General features: G+C 37.8%; 1 protein-coding gene across 43 annotated transcripts in view; it reads left to right on the top strand.

Annotated features, from left to right (window-relative positions):
* The window catches only part of FOXP2 (forkhead box P2), a 584,095-nt gene that overhangs the window by 550,182 nt on the left and 6,413 nt on the right, over nt 1–27,500 (top strand). For 39 of the 43 annotated variants that reach the window (XM_065556344.1, XM_065556343.1, XM_065556339.1 and 36 more), the window contains 2 exons: nt 266–335; nt 1,153–1,316. In XM_065556344.1, the coding sequence (XP_065412416.1) occupies nt 266–335; nt 1,153–1,316 (234 nt within the window). Of the gene's footprint in view, nt 1–265; nt 336–1,152; nt 1,405–24,737; nt 24,870–27,500 lie in introns of all 43 variants that reach the window. The other 4 variants (XR_010590215.1, XR_010590183.1, XR_010590220.1 and 1 more) reach the window with 2 other exon arrangements.

The raw sequence follows: 27,500 nt of genomic DNA, 5'->3' as shown, positions 1-27,500 counted from the left end.
TGCCAGAGTATCTCAGTCCAGATCAGAATAAACCCTCATGTTTCACTACTGGCCTTCTCTCTTGAGCAGAGTTCCATGTGGGTCAAATTATAGTGAATAATAAATAAATCACTGTGGTCTAATAGACGGAACTCCCCCCCCCCACCTCATTTCATTTGTCATTTTGAAACCCTGCTCTTCTGAGCTGAAAATCCAATGCATTAACCCACTGAGCCACCCAGCATCCCTGCCTTTCTTTAAACTTTGAAAAATCATTTATTTTCAGAAGCCCAACATTAGTGAAAAACATACCCACCAGCTTAGGCTACGGAGCAGCTCTTAATGCAAGCTTGCAGGTAAAAATCCTAAATTATTCTTTCCTTTCACGTATTCATTATGTTCTTATGTGGGTCATACTTTCTTTGCTGTTATATTAGGAGTAGAACTATTCCCATTTATGTTTATATGGGCATTGTGGTCATTCTTAATAGTTGGGTGTATCATCCAAGTAAGTTGTATTACCTAGCACTGCAAGAAGTACTGTTCTAATTCATGCTACTTTTGATGTGAAGAAGCAAGAAGGACACCCTGTGGCAAAATCTGGAACACTCAGTTTTGCTGCAAATGTTAGATTGATAGAAGCTTTTGCAAAAGCATGTGGATATGCATTAATATTTATCCAAGCTGTCATAAATGATTTCACATCATAGTGTTGGGGAACATGGTGCTCATGGCAAAAACTTTAAAATTTAATTATAATATATAATTTTTATGCATAAGAGGCAAATGTCAGGACTTTTTTATTTTGAGTTAAGTTCTGGTCATTTTTAGAAGTATAGCAGCTGCCTACATTACAAAGGAACCGTGCATCGTGTGGCAGAGTACAAGGGTTAGTGTAATTCAAAGTTAGAAATAGTTTGAAGACAGAATGCACTGTGCATGCCATAGCATATCTGATAGTTCAACACATTTAACACAAATAGTAAACCGGTAATGTAGATACCATTGTAACCAACGTGTGAAAATAATTGTGAACCGTACAAAAACTTCTGATCATTGTTTGCACTGTACAAAATGCAGCTCTGTGTGCATGCGTGTACACATGTATATACATATGAAAACTGTTTTGTAGATAAACGGGCTAAGAATTCTATATCTTATTTATTTTGCTAGGCTGCACTGGCAGAGAGTAGTTTACCTTTGCTTAGTAACCCAGGATTGATAAATAACGCATCCAGTGGCTTACTGCAGGCAGTCCATGAAGATCTCAATGGTTCACTGGATCACATTGACAGTAATGGAAATAGCAGTCCGGGCTGCTCTCCTCAGCCTCACATGTAAGTGAGTGGTTAGCAGAGTTTTTAGAAAAAAAATTATGCATTTCTTTGAACCTCCAAGTTACTGAAAAAGCACTTTGAAGCACAGGTAAGTAAAAGCTAAAACTGTACACTTGAAAACTAAACATTAAAATGGCTCCTGAGACTCATTTGTTCATAGGAAGCCTATTTGCTGTATAGGTGCCATGTATACATGTATAGGGCCTCTCTGTATAAACATTATTCAGTACCATTTTTTCCTCACTACCAAGCATATAATATTGGATTCTATGGAAAGATGTATCTGTATGTGTGTGGTCATTGTCACAGCTCTGGCTCTAAGGTACAGTAAGAATCTTCATGTTGGAATTAGTTGTAATTTTCACTACAAGTCTCTAAACCATTTATGAACTGTAGTGGAGATATTGCCCATTTATATAAACCATAAAATGCAAAGTTTAACTATTACCTACAGTTTACATAGAAGCTAGTAAAGTGCAACTTTTTGCCTGTCTTATAAATCAGTGTAATTACATATTCAACTTTAATTACTGGTGCGTCTGTATTGGCAAGGTTTATATGTTATATTTTATGCAAGACTACGATTCCTATTAATATTTAGCAGCTAACTATATCATTAATTACTCTAAAATCTTTCCCCTACCATCTTTTTAATGGAGCTGAGAGAGTGGAAGTATTAAAAATTGATGTATTGTGGATTTCAGAAATGAGTATGAAGCTTTAGAAATGCCTGGCCTTAATCAGTGGTGTCAAATGTAGCAGTTTTTGTTTACTAAATAGTAAAACATGTTACCTTGAAGGTATGGTTTCCCAGGTTATTTATATAATAATTAGGAATATGATATCTAAATAGACTTAGATTTAAGTTCACCATAGGATGATTTTTTTAAATGTATACTGGAATAAGTACAGTTATGTTCTCAGTTCTTCTTGTATTTAAAATAGCTGACCTGATTTGCCTTTTTTCATTGCTTTCTCTTTCACATTTTTATGTTTGTTTTAATTTCTAATATAGTGCTGTTTAGCTATATTAGTAATTTAGACTAAGCTCTGTTTTTCTTCTACTATATTATTTGACCTTTAACAGATTAAAGATTTGTGGGGTGGGGTTGTTTGGTTTTGTTTTGATAGATATATAGATATAGATATCTACATATAATCATGTAGAAATGTTTATTTACTGTGTATCTAATTACTTTGTTACACATTTACTACATCACCTTTGAGAGGGAAAAAAAACCACTGTGAACGTTAATGTGTTTTATCAGGTTCCAAACCATTACTGTTTCAAAATGGAAAAATTTGTCTTTTAGAAGTGTCTTTAAATGTATTAAATAATACAAAAGAAGTAATAAAACTAGAAGAAGAAGAACATGAATATATGCTCTTGAGAGTAACACTACTCTAAAACAAGTAAAGTGAGCAATCAGACAAAAGTTTTTATATCCCATGCTTTATGCTATCAACCATGCAGTAGGTAGCTTGAGGCCTTTTACTTTTAGCAGTTCTCCTGAGTATGCTAATGCTCTCTTCTTGTATAAAATGCCAAGACAATAAAACTTTAAAGAGCAAACAAGAGTTAGATCATGTGTGTTAAAAACAGCTATTTTACAGAAGAGAATGACACTTGCTATTATAGTTGGTTTGTAACCGTTTGGCAGATGTGTTTACGTATGTTGCGTACAGTCTGCATGTATCTGTGCATATCTATGGTTGTATGGATATGAGTGTTTTGTATAGACATGGTCATGGCAAAAATATTGCGTATTGTAGCTACAGTTTGAAGCAAAAAAAGGCAAAAAAGAAACAAATTTTTTGAATTATGGTTACAAACACTAATTGCTCAAAATGCATTAATTTTTTCAAATAGAGATAAGAGGATCAAATCTTGAGTTCTGGAGTATTTGGTTGCATCAGGACTATCCACAGTGACTCTTTTGAAAGTCTGTGTCTGCCTATTGTTCAGGGCATGCAGGTGAATGAACAGATACAGGGATGGATTTAAGCAACAGGTCACAACTTTAGTAATTTAATACTGGGGAGGAGTGCTATATGCCCACCCCCACCCATATACAAGGCATTTAACTGGGTCCAGTATGGGCTTACAGGGCTCCCACCATTTAACCAATAACCAGTCCGTATAACCAGTCCACACAGACTTCAGGTCTCCCTTTCTCCTTTAGGATCAAGGGTCTACCAGCGAAATCCCAGGTGCCATGTACTTCTGGGAGCTGGTCTTTTAGTCTTTATCCACATTGAACACTGGCTACTGGGGGCACCAGCAATTAGCATTGTCGCACCTGCAACTCCACGTGTCTCCTTTCTTCTGGCGTCACTGGACAAAGTTATTTGGTAGCAGTTAATGGGACTAATGAGATACTCAAAAAGCCCAGGAAGAATTTAAGTAGACAAGGGGGAGGAGAGAACAAGAGCCAGTCAGCCCAGCTGGTCCTTCCAGCCCATCCAATGGGAGGCGGGCCCACCTTTGGAGAAGGGACCTTCTTCTGGCTTACCAAGCACACGCTCTTGACCCTCCCCCCCCACACACACACCTTCCAGGCACTATCTTTCATCCCTGCTGATCCAATTAACAATGCTTCCTGTTGATGCAGTGTGGGCAGGCATTAGTTAAGAGAATCAGGGGACAGAGAGTGGTGAGGACAAGACATCCAGGAGAGACAAGAAAGAATTAAGAGATTGAAAGAAGAGAAGGAGAGGAAACTAAAGGAAATCTAAAAACTCACGCTTCATACACAGCTTATTTGATACAGCTTGCTAGTGTTTTAATTGGAAAATGCTGGATACTAGAGAAAATAGAAATTGTTATCTTACTGCCAAGAGCATCCAATTATTTGCAACTATAAATATGTTTGTGTTATATCCTGTAGTGGTATCAAATAAATATACTATAGTTGAGCTCTTTGTTTTTGTAGATTCATATTAATTGTTTTAATAGCCCAAATTAACCATGTTATAAACACAATAAAACAGTGCCAGGTGTGTGTTCATCAGCCTATATTTGTGTGCTTTGGGTATGCATATATTGGCAAACAAATGCATTCTTTGCAGTTTGTAATTAATATGTGTATAATATTAGGGAATGGAGAAATTATTCAGATCTTTTGATCTGAACTTGCTCCTTCAACTTTGATTTTGAGTAGATCCAAAACTAGAAGGTCACGCTTTCCAATTTTGCCTTAGATAATAAGATGATATAATTTCGGTATTTGCAGGATTCCTTATGCTTCCTAAGCATAGAGAATATCTGAAACATGGCAAATTCTGAGGTAAGGATATTTAGTTACCTAAGGTAACTGAAATGTTTTGATACATGACCATCATAGTTTCTCATTGTGGTCCAGTAAAAGATTATGTAAATCCCTTGAAAGCAGCTGATCTGATCTGCGAGATTTCCACTAGTTGGGACCAATATCTCCTGACAACAGTTTACCAGATTTCAACAGCATTGAATCCAATCTCTAGAACAATTTAGCTTCAAACCCAATCTCCAATGGACTACATGTGAACAGTGCCACCTTACCATAAATCTTTTATATACTATAAAATATTTTGGTAATACTCAGTGTGGATATCTGTGTGCTGTTTTAGCATTCCAAACACCTCTAATGCTTTCAATAATTACTTTTTTATCTAAATCAATATGCCAAAGGATTGTTTCTTCCTTCTCTTCCCAAATGTGAAATTACTCTGGTTGTAGGCCGATGATGAACAAGTGTCAGATTTGCAGGGATGCAAGGTAACAGACTTTACATTTTTGACATTTTTACGTATTAAAAAGCTGTCACTGACTCAGGACTGAATTCTGCTTGTCTTGGGCCTTGAGCTAGCTTAATTTGTGGGCGGGGAGGGGGGAAGAGTAAATATTTCTGTGGCTGATTTATTTAAAAAAGAATTACACCTTTTTGGAATTGCTCAACAGTTTGAATTTTAGATTAAGGCCTGGAGGATGTGGATTAGTGGGCAGAGAGCAGATGAGGTGGTCAAGGGTTTTTGATAGATATATGTATCATATAGCTCTATCATTTATCACATAGATATAAAAGCATCCATGCTTTGTATGTATTTGTTGGATGTACTGTTTATGATACTTACAGATATCCTGTGTTCAAGAATATCTGTTGTGGTAGTATATGTATGTTATGTGTTTGTAGAAAAATATGTTTTATGATATTTATTCAAGGAGAAAAGCATAGAAGTGGGAAAAAATGGGCAGAGGAAGTTACCACTTTTTTTAACAGGAGCTAAACTAATAGGCAGTTGTGAGTATAACAATTACATATAGAGTAAGTACCCCTAACGTTTTTGAAAGCCTCTGTAAATGGACCAATATATTGATATAAAGAACACCAGCTTTGCTATTATTCTGAGTCTGTATTGATTTTTAAATACAAAAAAACTGCCATAACTCTGCAATGTTTTCTTATCATGGTTAAAGAAAATTCACATTTGTAAACATATTGCCATTGCCACTGTGGGAGGACAGATAAACACAACAGACCAGTCTACTTAGTTAGAAGAGGTATTTAGCCACAACTTTATTAAACACAATTTAAAAAACAATTGTTGGCATATGACACATGATCACTATACTGCATAGCAGAAAAGACTGAGGGTCCAACCCTAACCCCCTTGAAGTCACTGGTAAATTTCCCATTGAATTCCGTGGGTGACAATTCACTCTGTTGCCCTGATCCCACATGGGTGGACAGCTGTGCCCACCAGATCACCACCGGCTTCAATGGAATCCACTCATCGGGGCCTCAGAACTACAGCTGTGTGAAATGTTTCACACAGATATTCACTTTTCTGAAGTCTGTTCCTGATTCTCGCTAATATAAGTGTGAAGAGATTCAGACCATGTGTGTATATATGCTAAGGTGCAATAAAACCCCAAAATAACTGGAATTAAAACTAGTTGGATTTCAGGGAATCTGTTATCTTTAAAACTTTTTATAATATGTGAGGCAAGTAGTAACAATGGACAGGACATGCAATAACCAGGCACTGTAGCTACTTTTCATGCCTCAGGTGGATTATGAAGCCACCACAGCAATGTTTTCATATTAGTAAAGCAGATTTTTGTGCAAATATAATTTTATTGGTATTATTTTCCTCCAGCATTTATGATTTGCCAGAAGATAAAGTAACATGGATCATTTTGAATCAACTAAAACACAGACTAGACAACAAAATAATGTAATACATACATGTTTAATTCTTTTCATTATTTAATTGTTTGCAGATTTAGTATTGTCAGCCCCACACTTTCAAAAATCATATGACAGGCCAAAATTAATGAGATTATCTTAATACTCATCTGATTCTTTTTTTAAGTGTTCTTTTTATTTGTCTTTGGTTTTTGAGCCTTTAGGGTTATACTTGAGTCTCAGTTCCAAGCTTTTCTTATTTTTAATGAATGTTGAGATTCTCATGAAAAAAACAGATGCAGGAGTTGGAGCTTTTTAGACAAATGCCACTTATTGCAAGAGTTATGGTGAAATTGTGAGAGCTGACAGCACTGCGTATTCTGTATTCCCTCTGATCTCAATATTAGTGTGGAAACATTTGTACCTTCATTTGCTCTTAGAAGGTGAGGTCTAATACATCATTGTCAGAGCCCTCAAGATCCTCAATTTCCCCCTAACTTGATACTACATCCTTTATAACATGGCCAACATCCTCCTATTTAAATTTGGATGGGCTTGAAAGTCCCTTCGGAGCCAGTGAACACAGCTCCTTAATTGATCAGAGGGATCTTTATTGATCCAACTTCATGCTCTTACTTCCTCTACCTCCACAAGAGTTAGTGTTGCCTGTTTAATAGTGCCTAGCAAGGAGTATGAGAATGCAGTTGGAAATCAAACTCAGGTCTCTGCCTGTTCTTGTGTCTTTCCATTGGCTTGGTTGACCACACCTCTGTGACTTTATGTATCAGTACACTGGCATGGTTCACTGTGAGTTAATGGCCTTGGTTACACTCGGGACTTCACAGCACTGCTGCGACAGCGCTGTGAAGCGTGAGTGTAGTCGCGCCGCCTCTCGCAGCGCTGTATGTACTCCACTTCTCCAAGGGGAGTAGCTTGCAGCGCTGCGAGGGAGCGTACAGCGCTGCAGGCTCTAATTAAACTGGCGCTTTACAGCGCTGTACTCGCTGCGCTTGGGAGGGGGGCGTTTTCACACCCCTGAGCGAAGCAAGTTGCAGCACTGTACAGCGCCAGTGTAGCCAAGGCCAATGCCAGAAAACTTTGTATATCTGTTGGCCATGTGTACTTATGTTGGCCAATGACATTGAATATCAAATATTGACAATGAATATCAAATGACATTCCATTTAACTGTGTAGATTTGAGAGCAGAAGGAAAATTTCAAGTTGTAAAGTTCTCCATAGCAGTTTTAGAAAAAGAAATTAGTTACCAGGTTTCTATGAAAAATTGAAAGACTGAAAAAAAAATGAAGTTCCTGAATAGGGGATAATGAGCAGTTATGCCATTCCTACAGTTCCCACTGCTGCCAGTTGAATAAGGCGGAAAGTTGACAAATGAGGACGGGGAAGTAAGTATCCTACTATTTGGGGTTTTGTGGGAGGGAGTTGTCATCACTTCCTCTCCCACCCCTTCCATTAAAGCACGATGAGAGTGTAAATTCTAATGACGATAACAATCCCATTGAATTAACAGTCTGAATTCACTTATGAAAATAGTCTACTTCTTAAGAGCAAATCCAGACTCTTGGAGTTAATGGGCTTAATATCAGTAGGATTTTCTAGCATTTGAATCACTCACTGATCTTAAAATAGCAAGTAGAAAACAAAAGTCAGGTGTTCTTAAAAAGTGTATTCATATAGGTAGTCCAGTACACTATCATTCCCATTTAACGTTATTCTAGTACCTATTTCATTTTAGGATTTAAATTTTTTGCACACACTTGCATACACCCAAACCATTTTATATCTCTTTTCTGGGAAGGTTATGTTTGGTTCCTGTGAGGAAAGAGGAAGAAAATTTGCTGTAATGGAAGAGAATAAGGATTGAAGCTAAATTAAATTAGAAATATGAGTATTCCCCAGTACAGTAAGCTTTCTGCCTCCTCCAATTCTGCCCTATGAAAGAAGAGGATTTTCAGCTATGCATGGTTTCAGTCAACCTTTCCCCTTTGTATTCTGCCATCAATTCTCACCCTATCCCTTTTACTTTTCCCACTTTTAGCCAGAATGGATCTTTTCTTTTTGCAGTTCCATCTGCATAATCCTCAAAGTTTTAGTTTTTCAAACTTTTTTTTAACCTTTAAATTTTATTCCCAGAGGCAAATGTGATTATTCTGCTCTAAGATCATTTCACTTTTGAGGTGCTTCAGTTTGAAAGCATTCCATTGTTAGGTCGTTCCCATATCTGATTATTCCAGTCCCCTACTGTTATGCTTTCATACCACTTACAGTAGGTTACCTATCATTCCAGTTTCAATCACTTTCATTCCCTTGTTTCTTTAACTTCATAATATTCCAATCCCCCGTCTTTCCATTTTTTATATCATTACATTGTCCCATCTGATGATCCATCTCCATTTACTTTGGAGGCTTGCTCTGTTTCAGGAGACCTCTCTGATGCAAGTCTCTCATTCACTGTATGAAACTTGATATAGAATATAAGGAAATAAACTATGGAAATGCTTCAATTAATAGAGATATGTCAAGCTTTATTAAATAGGTGAGAAACATGTAATTGAGCCGATGAAGGTATAGGCAGTGCAGATTTCAGGATATCCTACTCATCAGAACTGTTTTGCCTAATAACATAATATATTAATGCCTGTTGAAAATTTCATTTCACATTCTTATCCATTAGTCTAGTAAAGGGTTGGAAAATAATGGGCAAATACACTTTATGAAAATAGACTATTGTATTTTTTTCCCTTTATAGTTGATCTTAGTTTGAAATTGAAAGAGTACCGCCTAAAGAATTCATAGAATCTTAAAGTTTGTGGTTGACCTTTTATCTCATCATATTCAAATACAAGATCTGTCTGTGAGCATTTGAAATTGTAGTGGTTCTGTCTCCCACTGCCAAGCATTTGAAAGTGTCAGGCAAATCGAGTGAGTGCAATGTTCCATCTTACTGTGTTCATACCATTTAAGTCTACTACTTTTGCTGATATTTTGGATCACGTTACAATAAGCTATCTTTGGAGCAATCACTTTGCCTTTGTAAAGTTTGTGCAGTGTGTAACACGTGAACTCCACTGGAAACAGTAAATGATAATCAAATTTTGATTATTAAAATATTTCTCTGCTCTACCGTGATATTGTTAATTACCTGTAATGTTTCCCTATAATTTTATATTCTTCTACTTACCATTTTTATATTGTTTAACTTTATATTTCATTTCACCCTCTCATATGCTACTACCCTGCTCATCAATTTTCTGATCTTTCTAGACTCATGCTCTTGTACTTTACAATCATTCCAGCCCTTTGACTTTTCTTATTTAGTTGTTTAAATGTTATATGTCTTACCCAGGATCAGCAGCTGCTATTTCTTTTTTACATTACTCTAGCCCCAGTTGTTGCACATACACAATTCATTCTGCTTTCTCTTGACTAAAAGATCACTCCAGAAATATAGTCGCTTCAGCTGCCTTAAACAGAAGAGTGTCAGATCCCCATAGCATGGTGTTGTGGAAATGTGTAGGAAACTGTGGGGGTTTTTGCAGGGTCTTTAGGTCTTTTCAGCGAAATAGATGCTTTGCTGAAAACTTTTTGCCACGTCTGCTGTGAATTCTCAGCATTTGGGCAAGGTTTTCATGTTTTTCACTAAATGGTTCTATATAGGAATGTGCTATCTTTTAAGTTTACTATGTATATTATAAGGTGCCACAAGTACTCCTGTTCTTCTTTTTGCGGATACAGACTAACACGGCTGCTACTCTGAAACCTATGTATATTATATGCTTAACATATATATGTCTAAATATGCACACGCAGACTCCTCTGCAGTGCAGTTTTATAATTTTTCATAAATTTAGAACATGGGAGTTGCCTATCATTTACAAGAGCTCTAAAACTCAAGCAGTAATTTTGCTAGTAAGGATGCTTTACTCACAATACTAAGACTGCATAAACAATTTTGGTTCCATCAACCTTTGATGTTGGGCTTTATTGTTGGAGTAACTTTAATGTTATAGGCCCATATTCTTAAAAGTGGCTACTCTTTTTCTAGGTGCAATACAGTGAGTGCAAAAATTTGCCTCTGCATTTTTATGCCATCACTGAATTGCAGATCCAAGTATTTATGTTACACAGCTCACTACATGTTTGTGCACATGTAAGCCATCTCACTGGTAGGTTGCTGGCCATCTAATTGCTAATATTTATACTAACAGTTAATATGGATGCACATTTTTACCCCCCAACACAGACTGAAGTCTAGCTAAAAATCTAGGCCGTCTTACATTAGAAGGATAAATATATTGTTTCATTTTTTAGCACATCAAACTCCAGGCACTTCATGAATTATAAAAAGCTGAAAACTTTCATGCACAATTTTAATTCTTTAATAAGTTTATAGAACAACCTAGTCTCGATATGCAATCCCATACATGCAGAGCATATTAAAGTAATACAATCTCAAATTGACAAAAGCATGGATAACTGTTGTCAAGTCTGTATCCAAAAGGAGAATTTACAACCTTGCTTCAAGGTGAAGATGGAAAAAAGTGCTCTTGGCTTCCAGGAGCATCCCATGATTTAAAGCAACATGTGGATTACAAATATGTAATGCAGATGCCTGATGTGCTCTCTCAGTTTGGGCTGCAAAGACAATATACTTCAGCTTTTTTGACAGCTTCCACCAATCAACATTATTAAACTCTTTGTTGTTTTGCACCAAAGACAGTAGCCTTTGTCCAGCTGCACACATAGGCACTGGGTCACTCATTTCATTACGCCAGACCAGTACAGATTTGATGGAGAGTTAGAGCCCATGTTTTATATATAGTATCACATGTCCTCTCACGTACCTGTCCAGCAGCCTCAAATACACTTTGAACAGAAGGAGTAACAGAATAGATCCCATCAATTCCCTATATGAGAGAACACTCAAGCTAGAAGAGCAATTGCCCAAAATTACCCTTTGGGATATTTCAAAAACAAAAGTCTTTCTCTCGGGAAATAGGAACATTCCCAAACTCGGTTCTTCTCAAATTCTTCTCTCTCCATATTTTTCATTATATTCCATTATATCTTCACACTCTGTAACTTTGGCATCTTCAGACACCTCTGCTGAAATCCTTGCTCGTGCTTTTTTTTCGGTCCTATTTACTATTGCAACTGCGTTATCTATGTCCTTCTCAAATGCCTGTTCTCTGTGATGTGTTTAGCATGTGCAGAACTTTTCCCAAATCATGACCACATCACCTCATCCACAAGTAACTTGACTGTCTCTCCATTTTAGGATCCAGTATCGATTTAAGCTCATTTGATTCTGTATGGACCTGCTGTGCCCTATTCCAGGGACATTATCTCTGTGTACTCCCATTCTTTTCTCTGATCACCTAGCCCCAGTGTCTTGATGCATCCACACAATCTTGCTACCACTAATATCAGAGGCTTCTCCACTGCAGATCTCTTGTCTAAAACAGCCTATCAGCCTTTGCCTCATAGTGGTGGTAGCCATTGTTTGGCTTGTAGGAGAAGGTGTGTGGCCCCTTTAAGGGTTAGATAGCCGGAGGGTTACTTGTTGCAGCTGCTTCAGACCAGGTCATAGTGTGTATGCTCACCCATCCCTCTCAGGTGACAGGAAGAGAGAGGAGACTACCAGGTTTTGCCATGATCAGCTGTGAGCATTATGCTCGTCATTCTTTTCTGGAACTAGGAAGATTTTTTTTTCCCTCAGAAAGTAACTCTTTCTGTAACTTTCACTCTATGCATCCGAAGAAGTGAGGTTTTTACTCACGAAAGCTTATGCCCAAATAAATCTGTTAGTCTTTAAGGTGCCACCAGACTCCCTGTTGTTTTTGTAGATACAGACTAACACGGCTACCCCCTGATACTAAACATATTTAGAATAGTAATCAAGTTGTTTATTGAGGTTCTTCACACACTTACCTGTGCTTGTTGGACTGGCCCTTTTGGTTACTTTATTTGCAGTAAAATGGGTTACTGATAACAAAGAAATATATTGAAACAAGAACCCATGATAATATTTAGGTAATATCCTGTTATTACATTTGTACATTTATTAATACAGCCCAAATCTTCAAAGGGGAGGACACAATTTTGTGCCTGAGTATTTGAGTTGCAATAAATACAATTTAGAATGTACATTTTGTTTTTTCAAACTCAGGCAGATATTTACAAACCATAATGCTATAATGTACAGTGTATTGTACAGTAATGTTTCATTCAAGATATAATCCAGGTACTGACCCCTCTATTAAACTTGAACTGCTCTAAGATCAATGACTTGCACCTCTCCAAATCCAAAGGCCTCTCCTCCTCTTTGCTCTCTCTCTGTTCTTTTCATTACAGTTGATCCTTGCTTTTTGTAAACAACTTCTCTTTCCTGTGCTTGGGAGATTTTGTTTTTTTTCTCCCTCCAGTCTCTCTCAATTGAGAGTTCTCCCTTCACACACTCTTTGTTGGGCTCCTCAGGGCTGTGTCCTAGATCCCATTGCTTTAAGCTTAAGCTGCTATCCCTAAACTTCAAGGCTCTGCGCAACTGCTTCCACACTTATCTCTAATTTTATGCCCTGCTACTCCCCGCCTACTCCTTTTCTTCTGCCCAAACACTCTCTGAATTTGTTTCTCCACTCTGTCTTCACCCCTTCTTCCTTGTGGCCCTGTATCCTTAAACAGGTTTTGCGTGCCAAGTGACGACCTTCCTTGTTCAGATCACTTCTCAAAACTCACTTCTTCTGCTAGGCCTGAAGTCCTTCGTATCTGCAGCTACATAAACATATTTTAAAAGTCTCTAACATGAAATCCAGTTTGCCAACAGCTTCTAGTCCCTGCTCACAATAAGTAACTGTGCTACCAGTTATGCTATTTTCCTCCTCCTCCTCTTGTTATTGTTGTTAATAATATTATTAAACATATTATAGCTAAGCAATAGGCAAGAACAGAAGCAGAGATCTGTGTTTGATACACAGAGTGGATGGCAGACGCAAAGCATGTAGGACAGAGTGTCCAACGTAACTTATTTTGAAAATTTCCATATTGGGATTTGCTGGAACTCAGGAGCTAAAGGGTCAAATTCTGGATTCTGTTGTGGCCTATTTATACTGCCCCATGGTGTGAAGGAGCATTATTGTTGGTGGAGTCCCCCTGGGCATTAAGGGGTTCCCTGATGAGTATCTCAGGGGATGGCAGGGCAAAGCCAGAGTATGCTCGGCTCTGGCTACTCTTGGCTGCCAGAACAATTCCGAAGGGACGATTGTATGTTAGAACCTCCCTGAGCCTAGTTTAGCTTACGTGAATTGTGGGCAGGCCACATGATGGCCTCAAAATACAGGGCTACACACAGGTGCTGGGAGTAACAGAACATCTGGCCTACGGTGTCTAGTCTACAAACCTAAATAGCATGTAGCTATTTAGTCAATGCTCTTTTAAGATAGGTAAAATAAGAGATGAGCATTGATATCCCTTACAAATTTTTACTCTAGTGTAGTGACAGATCACATTCTTAGAATTCATGTACGCTTTTTAATTCTACTAAGTTATTTGCCTCAATAATATATTGTGGCAGTGAGCTCCACAGGTTACAGATGAATGTTTAAAGTTCTCTTTTACTTTGGGTGTGTACCTTTGTATTATGAGAAGGAATTAATAGTGAGGTGATTGTAGTGACAGAGGGATCATGCAAAAATGCTGTATTAAATTGGATGTCTTTATATTGAGAGAAAGGATAAATAAGTTTGTTCATTTGACTTTTTCTGCACGTTGCTTTATTTTGCATTATTCTGTCATACCGCCTTTTATTTGTCTCCTCTCTCAGGCCCTGCTCTTCTGCCATTGACTACAGTTGCAGCAAGATTAACCCCAAACAAAGTAGCACTGGTGTATTTAATATTTCCCCATATGGATGTATTTACCGTGTCTTTAATCATTTTTGTTATCTCTTTCTAGTTTCTGCTATATAACTTTTAAAATGGGTTAACCACAGCTGAAGAGAGTAGGCAAGATGATGGCATACCATCAATTTATGTACAAGCAATGTAATATTTTCAGTCTTATATCCCTTTCTTAACTCTAACATGTTGTGTTTTTTATTTTTAATCTCTACTGCATCTCAAGCAGAGATTTTCACTGAGGTGTCCACAATAATACATACATCTCTTTTCTGGAATGGTTGCATTAAATAGTAAACCTATCAACATATATAAATAAATATAATTTTTTCTTTCATTTATTTACATTAAATTTCATCTGCCATTATGTTGTGAAATACCTAGCTCTATTAGGTTTTTCTAAAGTTCTTCACAATCCTTTATAAATTAGACTGTAAATAAACATCAGTTATCTGCTAGTGTTGTTACCTCTCTATTTATTTCTTTACCCCATTAATAAGTATATTCTAAGCACCAATTACATACAGATCCTTAAGGTAGCCTCACTGTTTAACCTCATTCCATGCTGAGAAATGACCATTTTATTCCTGGTCCTTGTTTTCTATCACATAACTGGTTTCATCAGTGACACAACTTTATTTCTTACCCTAGAACTCCTTAGTTTACTTAAAGTTCCTCCTCAGCAGCTATTATCAAAGGCTTATTCAAGGTCTAAATAAATATTTACCAGTTCTCCTTTACCCACCTTTTTGTTTGCTTGCTTAAATAATTCTAATTGGAGAAACAGAATTATTCTTTAAAGAAACAATTCTAGTCTGTCCCTGTCATATCCTGCTCATCTAGCTGTTGTATAGTTATTATTTCAAATATTTTATTTTGTAGCAATATAAAACGTACTGACCTGTAGTTTCCAGAATTACCCATAGAGCATTTTTAAAGGAATATAAAACATAAAAAAAATGAAAAAAATATCTGGATTAGCTATCTACCCCAACCTCCTCGCTTTCTCTCATGAAGTCTATTGTAATTAAGTTAGTTTAGGTTCTGTACAATATCCTTATCCTTCTTGGTTGCTCTCTTTATTCCCAGGTAGTCTAGCAAACCATTAACTCTCTTGTAAGTTTCCTGGCCTGAAGTCAAGAGGAGTTTTGCCACTGACTTTAGTGGAGCCAGGATTCCACTCTTAAGAATTTATCTTAATTTCTTTGATTTTCTTTTCTTCAGATCTCCCCTGAACCCTCCTAGTTTCCATCTACATTTTATTGTGGTAGCCCACAGTCTCCTTTTTCACCATTCCATTTCATTAAGATCTCTTGTTCCAGAAAAAGAAAGGACTTCTCTGAGACTTGGAATCTTTTAATATGACCATTTAATATTTCAGGTCACTTGTTCAGCCTGTTAAATTAGTTAGACTGTAAGTATGGGAGCTTTTTATCTACATAACACAAATTGGAAAATATGTTCTCTGTCATGGCAGGAATATTTGGGAATGCCTGTTATCCAGTGGGTTTGTAAGTAATTTTGTAAAGGTTTAGCCTCTAGAAGCATAATATCTGAATATTCCCTGCTATCTATTGAACAGTAATTTATTTTCCTAAAGATATAGAGGATAAAGATAAAATTAGGAGTACTTGTGGCACCTTAGAGACTAACAAATTTATTAGAGCATAAGCTTTCGTGGACTACAGCCCACTTCTTCGGATGCATCCGAAAGCTTATGCTCTAATAAATTTGTTAGTCTCTAAGGTGCCACAAGTACTCCTGTTCTTTTTGCGGATACAGACTAACACGGCTGCTACTCTGAAAGATAAAATTGTAATTCCTTTCTATTTCTTTCTCTTGGGATTTCTAGTATTAAGCTGCCTTCTTGGTCATCTTTTGCTCCATTTGGGCACCCTTTCTATTGCTTGTGTCATATTTATTTCATTAAAATGATATTCTACATTGTGGTCACTTCAGCTTAAATGTTCAGTGAATGGCAAGCACTGTCTATCAATATCCACCCTCTCCCCCCCCCCCCCCCAACAGATACATTAGCACACATACTAGCTTTTCCTGCCTGCAGTCATGCTAGAATTTCACATCTAGCTAGCTGCTCTGGGGTCTGGTCTTTAACCTAATCTTTCCATTTGCCAAATCTAGATGCAAAACTAAAGTAGTGGCACTCTTCTGTTTAGCCACAGTGACATTCGGTATTAGAACTCTGCATAAGGCCGCTGAAATTTTGCTGATTTTCTGTGGTATATGCTGCTCATTCATTCTTCCTAGGATATAAGGGAGGTAGGAGTGGCTCTCTGGAAACAGAGTAACTAGACATGTTCTGAAGTGAAACCCTAGAGCCAGGCAAGCTCAAGGAGGAAGACTTGAATTTTACATTGTGTTATTGTTTTTGAGTTACCAATAAAGCCAAATTCCAGGAATGAAGAAAGTTTGGATACTAGCTCAGGGTCTGGATGCTCTGTGGATAATAGAGAGGGACTCAATCCATTCACCTATTTTTTTATGGCGGTTAGCTGGCGAGAAGCCTTATGTAAATGGCCAGTCATTTTTGATTGTTAATGGTGGGCTTTGTAATTCTTTCCAGAGGGGTCTATTTGACTTTTTTGGTCACAACTAATTTTAAAAGTAGTGACAACTAGAAACTTCCAGTTTGGTTTGAAGAGCGCTGGTTTTGCAGTTTTCAAGATTGGCGATACAAAATTTGGAAGATACTGTGAAGGTTGGTGAAATATGAATATCAGAATGATCGTTTGGCCTTGGTGGATATGAAAAATTAACCAAATGGCTGGTAGAGACTTAATTTTCTATGTAAAAAGGAAAGCAAGTCTCTAATCCTGTTGTTGTGTGCAAAGATAGTCATCAAAATATATAAACTCATCTCTCACCCACTGCTCTCCTGCTTGACAAACCAGAAACAACAGATAGAGATCCTATCTCAATTATCTGCTAGTGGCAGTCAGTATCTTCTCCTACCTTTTCTCCTTAGCCTGCTTCCACCCCCTAATGTGGCACTAAAGGGGACAGGCATCATTGGAATCATCATTCCATGTGCACTCCCCTCAAATATCTGCTCTTCGGGCGCTGTGCCAGCAGGAGAAACTATTACCTTTCCCTCAAGCCCTGCACCAATGCCACTCCCCCCTTGTATAATTGAATGGGTGGGGGTGAGGGGTGAAATGTCACTGAAAGGAATTTCTGAATGCCCAGGAGACTTCAGGGAATTCCTCCAAACCACGCTTGGGGGAAGAAGAGATTGCTCTTGCTCATTTCATCCCAGCACAATGGGGATTCTTCAGAAAAAGCAGTATGGGAAGCTCACTGAGAAAAGCCTCCATTAAGGACCCATGCTTCTCCAATGGTGGCATCTTCAACCTTTATCCCACAGGAGAATGTGATGATATAATTCAGATCCTTGCATAGTGGAGGCAGGTAGTGAGCAGTAAAATCTTCACACATACTTCACCTCACTTTGTGTGAGGGGAAGCCAGTGGCTACAGAATCTTCATCCCTTTCCTGCATGAGGCAGGTAACAAAATTTTTACACGGCAGCATTTTCCTTAGCAATAATGGTACTTTGATCTGTCTATGGGTGGGGGGAGAGGAGCAGGGGAGGGGATTCATGCTGTTCAAGGAAAAAAGGAGATTTGTAGATTCTGTGAGCTTCCCAAATGCCATTACAAAACTATTAATTTTTTACTCACATAATATTTAGCATGCTTCCTTCCCTTCCCCCACATATGGCCAAACACCACAATGACCACATACACCCAACCATCCTGTGCCTCCAAATAAGAAAAATTAATAAATTACTATACTTTTTCATACAAAGTTGATAAACCATCCAGGGACAATATAAAATATTTAGGAGGCATGGATGCATAGGAGACCCAGGCTTTGTCTCCATAGGCTCACTGAGGCATGCATACTTCTTACATTCTAAACCTGAACCAGTTGGATAGAAAGATTATTATAAAATATATAGGATCGCTTTGTGGACCTGGAGCTGATCCTGGCAAGTTGAAGGCCTAAGAAATCCATGTAGTTTTGAAGAAATGCTGGTGCAGGTCTAGCATGAAAGAGACAGAAATATGCTAATAAACACATCTTTAATTTAGGTTGTATACTTGGTGGGGAATAAATGACTCCCTAGAAGAATCTAAGGAGATTCTCAGGCACAAAAAGCTTAGTTAAACTGAAGGGAACGCTGTACTACTGTATGTGTCAATAGATTAAAAGGATGGCATCTTATTAAAATATTTGAGGTAAACAAACAAATTATTGGAAAGTCAAGACTTTTTTGGTTAAGGTAAAAATGAAAATAGTCTAACAAACAACAAAGTGTGGAAATACAGAGTTAAGGAACTCCATGCTGTCTTGTCAATTGAGGGTAAATTGGTGGATAGTCCCAAATGTTCAAGATAGTAAATATGCAGTGGTGGGTGTTACAATGCAGAAATACATCTATTATGATACAGTTCATTGGAAGTATGTGGCTCATATGATTGTGTAGAAGATGTAAGGTACAGGCATAAGGCTGTCTCATAATTTTGGGTGGGGGCAGGGTTAAGGTTGTTTAGGGGTTCTTAATTCTACATATCCTCTAACTTGTTTCTGCAATATTACTTTAACAGAAAATATCCTCTTAAAACTTTGGCTTTATTTCAAAAATTTTCCCTATTAAACTATGCATATCTACAACTTGGCCTCCAGTTTAACCCAGAGTTTCATGTGGAGGTATAGTCCTGTGAGAGAGTGTATAGGAGAAGTATATGATAATGGAGACTTTGTGCCTGATTTCAATTTCATTTTCATTTTTTGTTACTGACTGATGAATCCAGTGGCTCTTATTTTATGTTTTTGTATTCTTGTATTTAGTTCTCTAATACTATTGTGATTTTGGCTGTGTAGCTCCAGCAACATTAGCAGTTGGCACATATGCTATAATATTTTAGGCATATTCTGGAAACATGTCCTCAACCATTTTTATTTGAAATATTTGAATTAGACTACACAAAGCACTACAGCCAAGGCTATAGAGGGTATGTCAGGCCTTCCAGACCCAGCAGGTTCCAGCTGGAGTACCAGGCCCAGCAACTTTCTTTGCCTTCCTCCTCATGGGGGAAAACAGCATTTGGGAGAAGCTTGTAGGAGCTAAATTCTGGAAACCGCTAGACCCTTTCCCCAAAACTAGTCAGCTAAAGCCACAAGAGCATCACAGGGCTCAAATCCTAACTGGGTGTGGTTGTCCTTAAATGTAATCAGGTGTTTTGGATGGCATGAATCTCCACATGGATCATTATTAGTCTCTTTTCTGGTGAGAGACAAGATGGGTGAGGTAATATATTTTATTGGACCAATTTTTGTTGGTGAGAGACAAACTTTCAAGCTACACAGAGCTCTTCCTCAGGTCTTTTCTGGTGAACAGACAAGAGAGAATTTGAGAGAGGAGCTAGTTCTTGTTAATTTAGCTTGTGCCCAGATGACAAATACTCCTGTCCTTCCTCCAAGAAGCTGCAGAGATGAATGGAAACTCCTGAAATGACTCAGGTTTTTCTCTCAGCTCTTATCTGCAGAATCCCACAAAGTTGATACTATTCTTCCTCATTTTATTTGACTTATAGTATGAAGCCACTGGGAGAATTGGTGAGTCAGCAGTACACAAATGATGCCCAATTCTACATCTCATTTATATCAAATGATAAACAGTACCATCTCCCAGTTCTCTGAATGCCTTGTTGAAGTCAGCCTTTGGATGAAGAGCAACTGGCTAAATCTGAACCCAAGCAAGATTGAGGTGATGCTGGTAAGAAGGACTTGCCCCTACTAGAACATCCCCCACCATCCAGGTCATCTGCATTCAGATTAAATCTAAACTTTTGGAGTAGTCAGATGCCTAAATATCCAAGGTGATAAAAAAATGGTGACCTCCAAACTTGATTATTGCAACTTAGATCTAGGAATAGTAACACACACGTGCACACACATACACACAAATCTTCAGCTTGTATGAAATGATGCAGGACATCTGCTTGGCTACACAAGTCCCTGTGAACACATCATCCCAGTGCTCCATTCTCTGCATTGCTGCTGACCATTGAATACAGGGACAAATTCAAGGTCTTTGTTCCCGTATTCTGTGGTCTCCATGCACTTGGCCTACTGGGAGACTGCTTGCCACTCCGTGATGTCCCACAACACTTTCTACAATATTGTTCCGCCAGACCAATGAAGCGTTTGGGCGCAGGTGGGAGAACTTTCACAGGAACCAGACCTAAATTATGGAGCTTATTCCACTGAGAATTATAGAAAGGCTACAGCACTCACTACTTCCAGAATTAAATGCAAAGCAAATGATTTCTTCTGCAAGCTGCGAAGGAAGAAGACAGAAATGGTTGTTGTTAATTCAATTTTTTGATACTTAGGAAGTGCTCAGTTACTACAATGGTTGGGCTATATTAATACATAGCTAGAGTATTAGAAAAGGGCTCTGACTTACTCTTTTTTTTCAAAGCAAATAATATTTTCTATTTATAGCCTGGAGTGAGCACTTCAGTTTCCATTAACATGATCTGCACTTAGTTTACTGTAACTACTTTTTCTTTATTGGCCTGCTTCTCCACATGCTATTGTGCTGAATGGAGTATCCCCTTACATTAAAACTGATTTGACTTGAAACCTCCATAGAAAACATGCTATCCATAATTGAGAATATTGGATCAAGTATCTTTTCTCTTCGTTAACACCATCTCAACTACATTTAATTAAGAATTCATGTACAAGGTTATAGAATCTGGTTGTTTTCTTGTCAGCAACAGCGCACAGGTACTAGTGTTTAAAAGTTGAATGGACCGTATGTTCTGATGCCACTGCCTTTCATTATTGTATCAGACATTTGAACAGGTGTTACCTAAGCAGGACCAGTCTAATCTTCGACAAACCTCAAGGGACAGGTTCAGTTCACACACAAATTTATAAATTTGGTTGGTCTCTGAACTTTAAGAAGCTACTTCATATGATGCCTTACCTAAATAGTCAGTCTCTCTCTCTCTCTCTCACACACACACACACACACACACACACACACACACACACACACACGCCCCTCAGCTGCCAGTTCTTCCCTCTTCCATATTCCCTCAACAATTTTCAAGCATCCTTTGCAGGTGTTGGCTACCAGTACTGGTCTGTTGGGTCCTAGTTATTCCTGCAGTGTAATATAATGAATCATGGTAATTCCTCAATGTACTGTCCCCCAGGATGTGATAAATATTAGAGACTCTAAGAGTTGAAAGTTGTAGCACCCTATGATGCACAAGAAGGGGTGCACTGATCCACAAGAGGGGGTGCACTTTTCAGTATAGCTGAAGGCATATAGAGAAGAGAGTTTAAGGTCTCTGTAGTGGTTCCATACAGGGAAGTGGGAGACCAAGGTTGGTCAAAGAGATGGAGGAAGCTCTGTATTCTGAGAATTATGAGAGGAAGATGGCAGTGTGCTGAGATAAGCAGGTTACTAGTTCAAGCCATTGGAATGACTCTTCTCAACAAAAATGAATCTTCTAAAAAGCTTGGGTTCTGAGAAAAGATTGAGATTCAAGTCAATTTTGCTGTTCTAACAGTGGATTCATCCATTTCTAGGCAGATGACCTGTGGGAATAGCTGATATTTATCTGTTCACTTATTTATATCTTTAAAACAATAATAATAATCTCACTTGAAATAAGTTCTTGGTGAAATAACATGCAGCCAGGTGTAAGAAATCAATAAACTATGAAATGTTGTTAGGCCTGGTTTCAGTAACACAGTTATTAATGGCATGATAGGAGTCTTTGACGTGCTGTGGGATCAAAGCTTTCTTCAGAGTTCATATTTCAACAATCTGGTAACAATTTGTGTGAATACACTTTCCATTGTGAATACTTTCACAGCATGTTCCCATTCTTTACCACAGTGGCTATATATGCTGTGAACAAAATAATATGTTTTCATACCAGATTCAGAATACAAAATAACATTATACTTTTTGCTTCATGCAATAAGCATTTATTTTGGTTCTGTAATGTTTGCAATGAAAACTCTCAAGATAAATAACTATAGGGCAATCAGTAGCTGATGTTCAAATCTTAGTAAATTGGTAAGTTTTGTTTTGGATTTTAATGGTGAGAAAAGTTTGTGAATTCAGTTTGTACGAAAGGTGCTAGATAAATAGCACTGTGGATTGCTATTGTCTGTTCAGTTTCAAAAATGATAAAACACAGGTATGGAAATGTATGTTTTGCAGCCCCCCCCCCCCAACCCCCCATCAGCATGCTTCAGCCTAGACCCTAGAGGACAACTTCTAGGGTTGAGAGGGGAGTTAGTCTCCATGACTTATGCATTTCTTGTTCTTTCTGCTTTGACTGCCAGCAAGGGTGTCAATTATGGGAATGGTTGCTATGATCTGTGCTTTTAACTAATGAGAAATAAGCAAAGACCACCAAAATATTTCATACAAGCCACAGAACCATGATCTGGTTATAATAGTTTCATTCACTATTGTTCTGGGCCATTGTATAATTAGCAATTTAAAATGAATGTTTCTATCTCCCATTCTCAGTCCATGAGTTATCCATTACCTCATAATGTAGTACATCAGATATTCTTGAAATTGTCCAAGCTACAAAAGAACACATTTAATAGTATCCAAAAGGTAGAAGAAGAGGAAGAATTATAATATGTTATGAAGTACATGTGCATTTTTAAAGTTCACTTCTGCTTTGTACATTTCTTTTTAGCTGTGCAATGTCTGCATTCCGAACAAAGGAGTGCCATAAAGGGCAGCAGGACAGCACCCCGAGAATGCTGCAAGCTTAGGATGGCATTATATCAGTATTAATAGGTTTTGTTGATTTTTCTAGTATAAACCTCTATTTGTAGGTGTTTATCACTCTGTTCCACTCTGAAACTTGACATGCAAAATACAAAATTAAAAAATTACTATTCGATTCCTGTAACTTAAAAAAAAATACCAAGTCAAAACCATACTTCTTAAAAAGGCACTTAAATCTCTGTGCACATGATGAACCATAATGCTCAAAGGGAAAATAAAACACTCTTATTCAGTCTAGAAACCTGAGATGTAAGTGTCCCATGTGGCAGAAAGCCCACTTCGAAGGTGGTTGTAGTGGCACATGCCACCTGTAATTCTTGCTCCACCAGGCAACATAGATGTTAAATAAGATGCAGCTGGCTTGGTGGGGCATCATCAGGACACCCAAGAGTTTAGTTTAAAGATATGCCCTGCCTCCCTCGCAGAAGCTCTATGGATGGCTTCAGGTTAGACATGACTAATTCCATTCTTGCACAGGATGAATTCCCCCAGACAAGTTGCCCTCCTTGATACAGCAGATGAAAGTTATGCACATACTCTGCCTTTTTGCCTGCATGTGTACAGGAAGTCCATACGGTGTGTTAATACTTTGGTGGTGGTGTAGTAGGTCAATAATGGGTTTTCAAGACAGACAGTAAAAGCCCTAAATATGTTGTGGTCTATTCATAGCTCACATCAGACCTTTTCAAATGTTTTTTCTTCAACATTTTTAAAAATGTAGGAATTAAGACCCGAATTCAGTCCCAAATAAAATCAATGGGACTATTCATGTACTAAAAGTTAGGCATGTGCTTAAGTACCTTGATGAATTGGATCCTCAAAGCTATGTTTACATAGCATTAAAGATGTGATTTCATCCAGAAATCTAAATAAATTAAGAACTGTGCGGTACTAGCTACTGGGTGCCCCCAATGCCTCTTAAGACTGTGGGAGATGAGTGTGTTCATCACCTCATAGACATGATTAGTGCATTGCAAAATCAAGCCCTAAGAGTCCAGGATGGAACTCAGTTCTTAATTCATCATGTTGGACTTAGGTTTTGCAGGGGTTATCAAATGGTATGTGCTGTTGTTATAGTGGTTCTGTATTATTTTGTAACAGTCATAATTAAAAGGTATCTATCACATACTGCCATTAATTCCCATTGTAAGTATCAGAAAGTCCTGTGTGATAGCTGTTAGCAAATATTGGCTTTTTGTGTTGTACTTATGCTGTACCACCTACCCCCCTGTGAGAAACTTTAATAATGATCTCAGATTGACACTGTTTCCTTTTATAAATTATGAATCTTCATAATATTTGGATCAAACTCAACTTTTGTGCCTACAGTGCCAACAATGATTTGGTTCATCAAATGTATTTTCTTGTTTAACTTTTTGTGTTTATTTAAATGTATGTACTTCTATTAGTATTTCATTTTTATAGTCTGCCATTAATAGTAATGGAATCTAAAGCTACTCTTCTTTAATTCAAAGGCAAATAGTAAGCATACCATGGTGGCAATATCCAGAATGGACAGCATCAGAATGGTGATTCTTGTAAAACACTGGGTACAATAATTTTGTTTTACCAAGTATTTACAAACAATGTGTCCCTTTTTCATTCAGGTATTTAATGTTTTACTCAGGCATATTCTATATCTATATCTATCTATCTATCTATCTATCTATCTAAATGCAAAAACTATTCCTAATGGGATCTTTTTTTCTTTGCTTTGCAAATAGTTGTGCATATATATGAATTTACCTCTATGTAGGTTCATAAAAACTATTAATAGCACAAAAATTAAAAACTTAGAACCACATCATGACATCAGTTTTTAAACACAACTCCTCCTGGAGAATGTAATTTTCTTCCGACAGTACACTATTTATTCAATACTTTATATTAGTTATGTATTAGAAACTTTTAATTCATATTAGATATTATATTACTAATCCAGAAAGCCTGCTGAACAATCAGTGGGGTCACTGGACAATCAAGATGCTAAAGGAGCACTGAAGGAAGACAAGGCCATGGTGGAGAAGCTAAATGAATTCTTTGCATTGGTCTTCACTGCAGAGGTTGTGAGGGATATTCCCACACCTGAGCCATTATTTTGGGGTGACAAATCTGAGGAAGTGTCCCAGACTGAGGTGTCAGTAGAGGAAATTTTGCAACAAATTAATAAATTAAACTGTAATAAGTCACGCGGTCCAGAAGATATTTGGGTGACCAGACAGCAAATGTGAAAAATCGGGACGGGGATGGGGGGTAATAGGAGCCTAAATAAGAAAAAGACCCAAAAATCGGGACTGTCCCTATAAAATCAGGACATCTGGTCCTATATGATATTCACCCAAGAGTTCAGAAGGAATTCAAATATGAAATTGTAGAACTACTAACTGCGGTATGTAACCTATCACTTAAATCAGCTTCTGTACTAGATGACTCGAGGATAGCTAATGTGACACCAATTATTAAAAATGGCTCCAGAAGCTATCTTGGCAATTACAGACCAGTAAGCCTTACTTCAGTACCATGCAAATTGGTTGAAATTATAGTAAAGACCAAAATTATCAGACACATAGATGAACACAACTTGTTGGGGGAAGAGTCAACACAGTTTTGTGAAGGGAAATCATGCCTCACCAATCTATTAATATTCTTTGAGGAGGTCAACACATGTGGACAAAGGTGATCCAGTGGAAATAGCGTACTTGGACTTTTTCTGAAAGCCTTTGACAGGGTCCCTCACCCAAGGCTCTTAAACAAAGTAAGTAATCATAGGATAAGCGGGGAGGTCCTCTCATTTACCAGTAACTAGTTAAGAGATAGGGAACAAAGGATAGGAATAAATGGTCAGTTTTCAGAAAGGAGAGAGGTAAATAGCAGAGTCCGCCAGGGATCCGTAGTGGGACTAGTGCTGTTCAACGTATTCATAAATGATCTGGAAAAAGGGGTAAACAGTGAGGTGGCAAAGTTTGCAGATGGTGCAACATTGCTCAAGATGGTTAAGTCCAAAGTAGACTGTGAAGAGTTACAGCAGGATCTCACTAAACTGGGTGACTGGGCAACAAAATTGCAGGTGAAATTCAATGTTGACAAATGCAAAGTAATGGACATTGGAAAACATAATCCCAACTATACATACAAAATGATGGGGTCCAAATTATCTGTTACCACTCAAAAAAGTGTGGAGTCATTGTGCACAGCTCTCTAAAAATATCTGCACAATTTGCAGCAGCACTCAAAAAAGCTAACAATGTTAGGAGCCATTAGAAAATGGTAGATAATAAGACAGTAAATATTATAATGCCACTATATAAATCCATGTTATTCCCACCTTGAATACTGCATGCAGTTCTAGTTGCCCCAGCTCAAAAAAGAAATATTAAAAATGGAAAAGATACAGGGAAGGACAACAAAAATGATTAAAGGTATGGAACAGCTTCCATACAAGGAGAAATTAAAAAGACTGGGAGAGTTCATCTTAGAAAAAAGACAACTGAAGGGGAATATGATAGAAGTTTGTAAAATCATGAATGGTGTGGAGAAAGTGAATAAGGAAGTATTATTTACCCCTTCATGTAACACAAGAACCAGGGGTTAAACAGCCAAAAGGCACCCACAGTCCACCTGTGGAACTCGTTGCCAGAGGATGTTTTGAAGGCCAAAAATATAATGGGTTCAAAAAAGAATTATGTAAATTCATTGAGGATAGGTTTCATCTATGGCTATTAGCCAAAATAGGGATGGAACCCCATGCTCTGGGAATCCCTAAGCCTCTGACTGGCAGATGTTGGACCACAGGGGATGGGTCACTCGATGATTGCCCAGTTCTGTTCATTCCCTTTGAAGCATCTGGCGTTGGCCGCTTGTCGGATGACAAGATACTGGGCTAGATGGACCATTGGTCTGCCCCAGTATGGCCATTCTTATGTTCTTATGTACTGTTTTGATTGCAACAATATTAAAACTTCATCAACCTATTGGGGTTTTTTTAAGTCTTAATTTATTTGATAATTTTTCAGTATGCAACGTGATAACTTTAGGATTAATCCCGCCAGATCTTAACCACTCTGTTGTCCACATGAGTAAAACACCTAAAGCACGTTTAACTTTAAGTTCGTGAGTGGACCAGTTGAAGTTAATGGCTCTTGGATGCTTAAAATTAAGCATGTGATTAAGTGCTTCGATGGATTGGGGCCAGAGTGCTCAGCACTGCAGGATCCAAGCCCTTTATGAGATATTTATCA

Source organism: Chrysemys picta, chromosome 1, assembly GCF_011386835.1.
Source record: "Chrysemys picta bellii isolate R12L10 chromosome 1, ASM1138683v2, whole genome shotgun sequence".
Classification (NCBI taxonomy): domain Eukaryota; kingdom Metazoa; phylum Chordata; order Testudines; family Emydidae; genus Chrysemys; species Chrysemys picta.
This window is presented reverse-complemented; position numbering and strand designations above follow the sequence as displayed.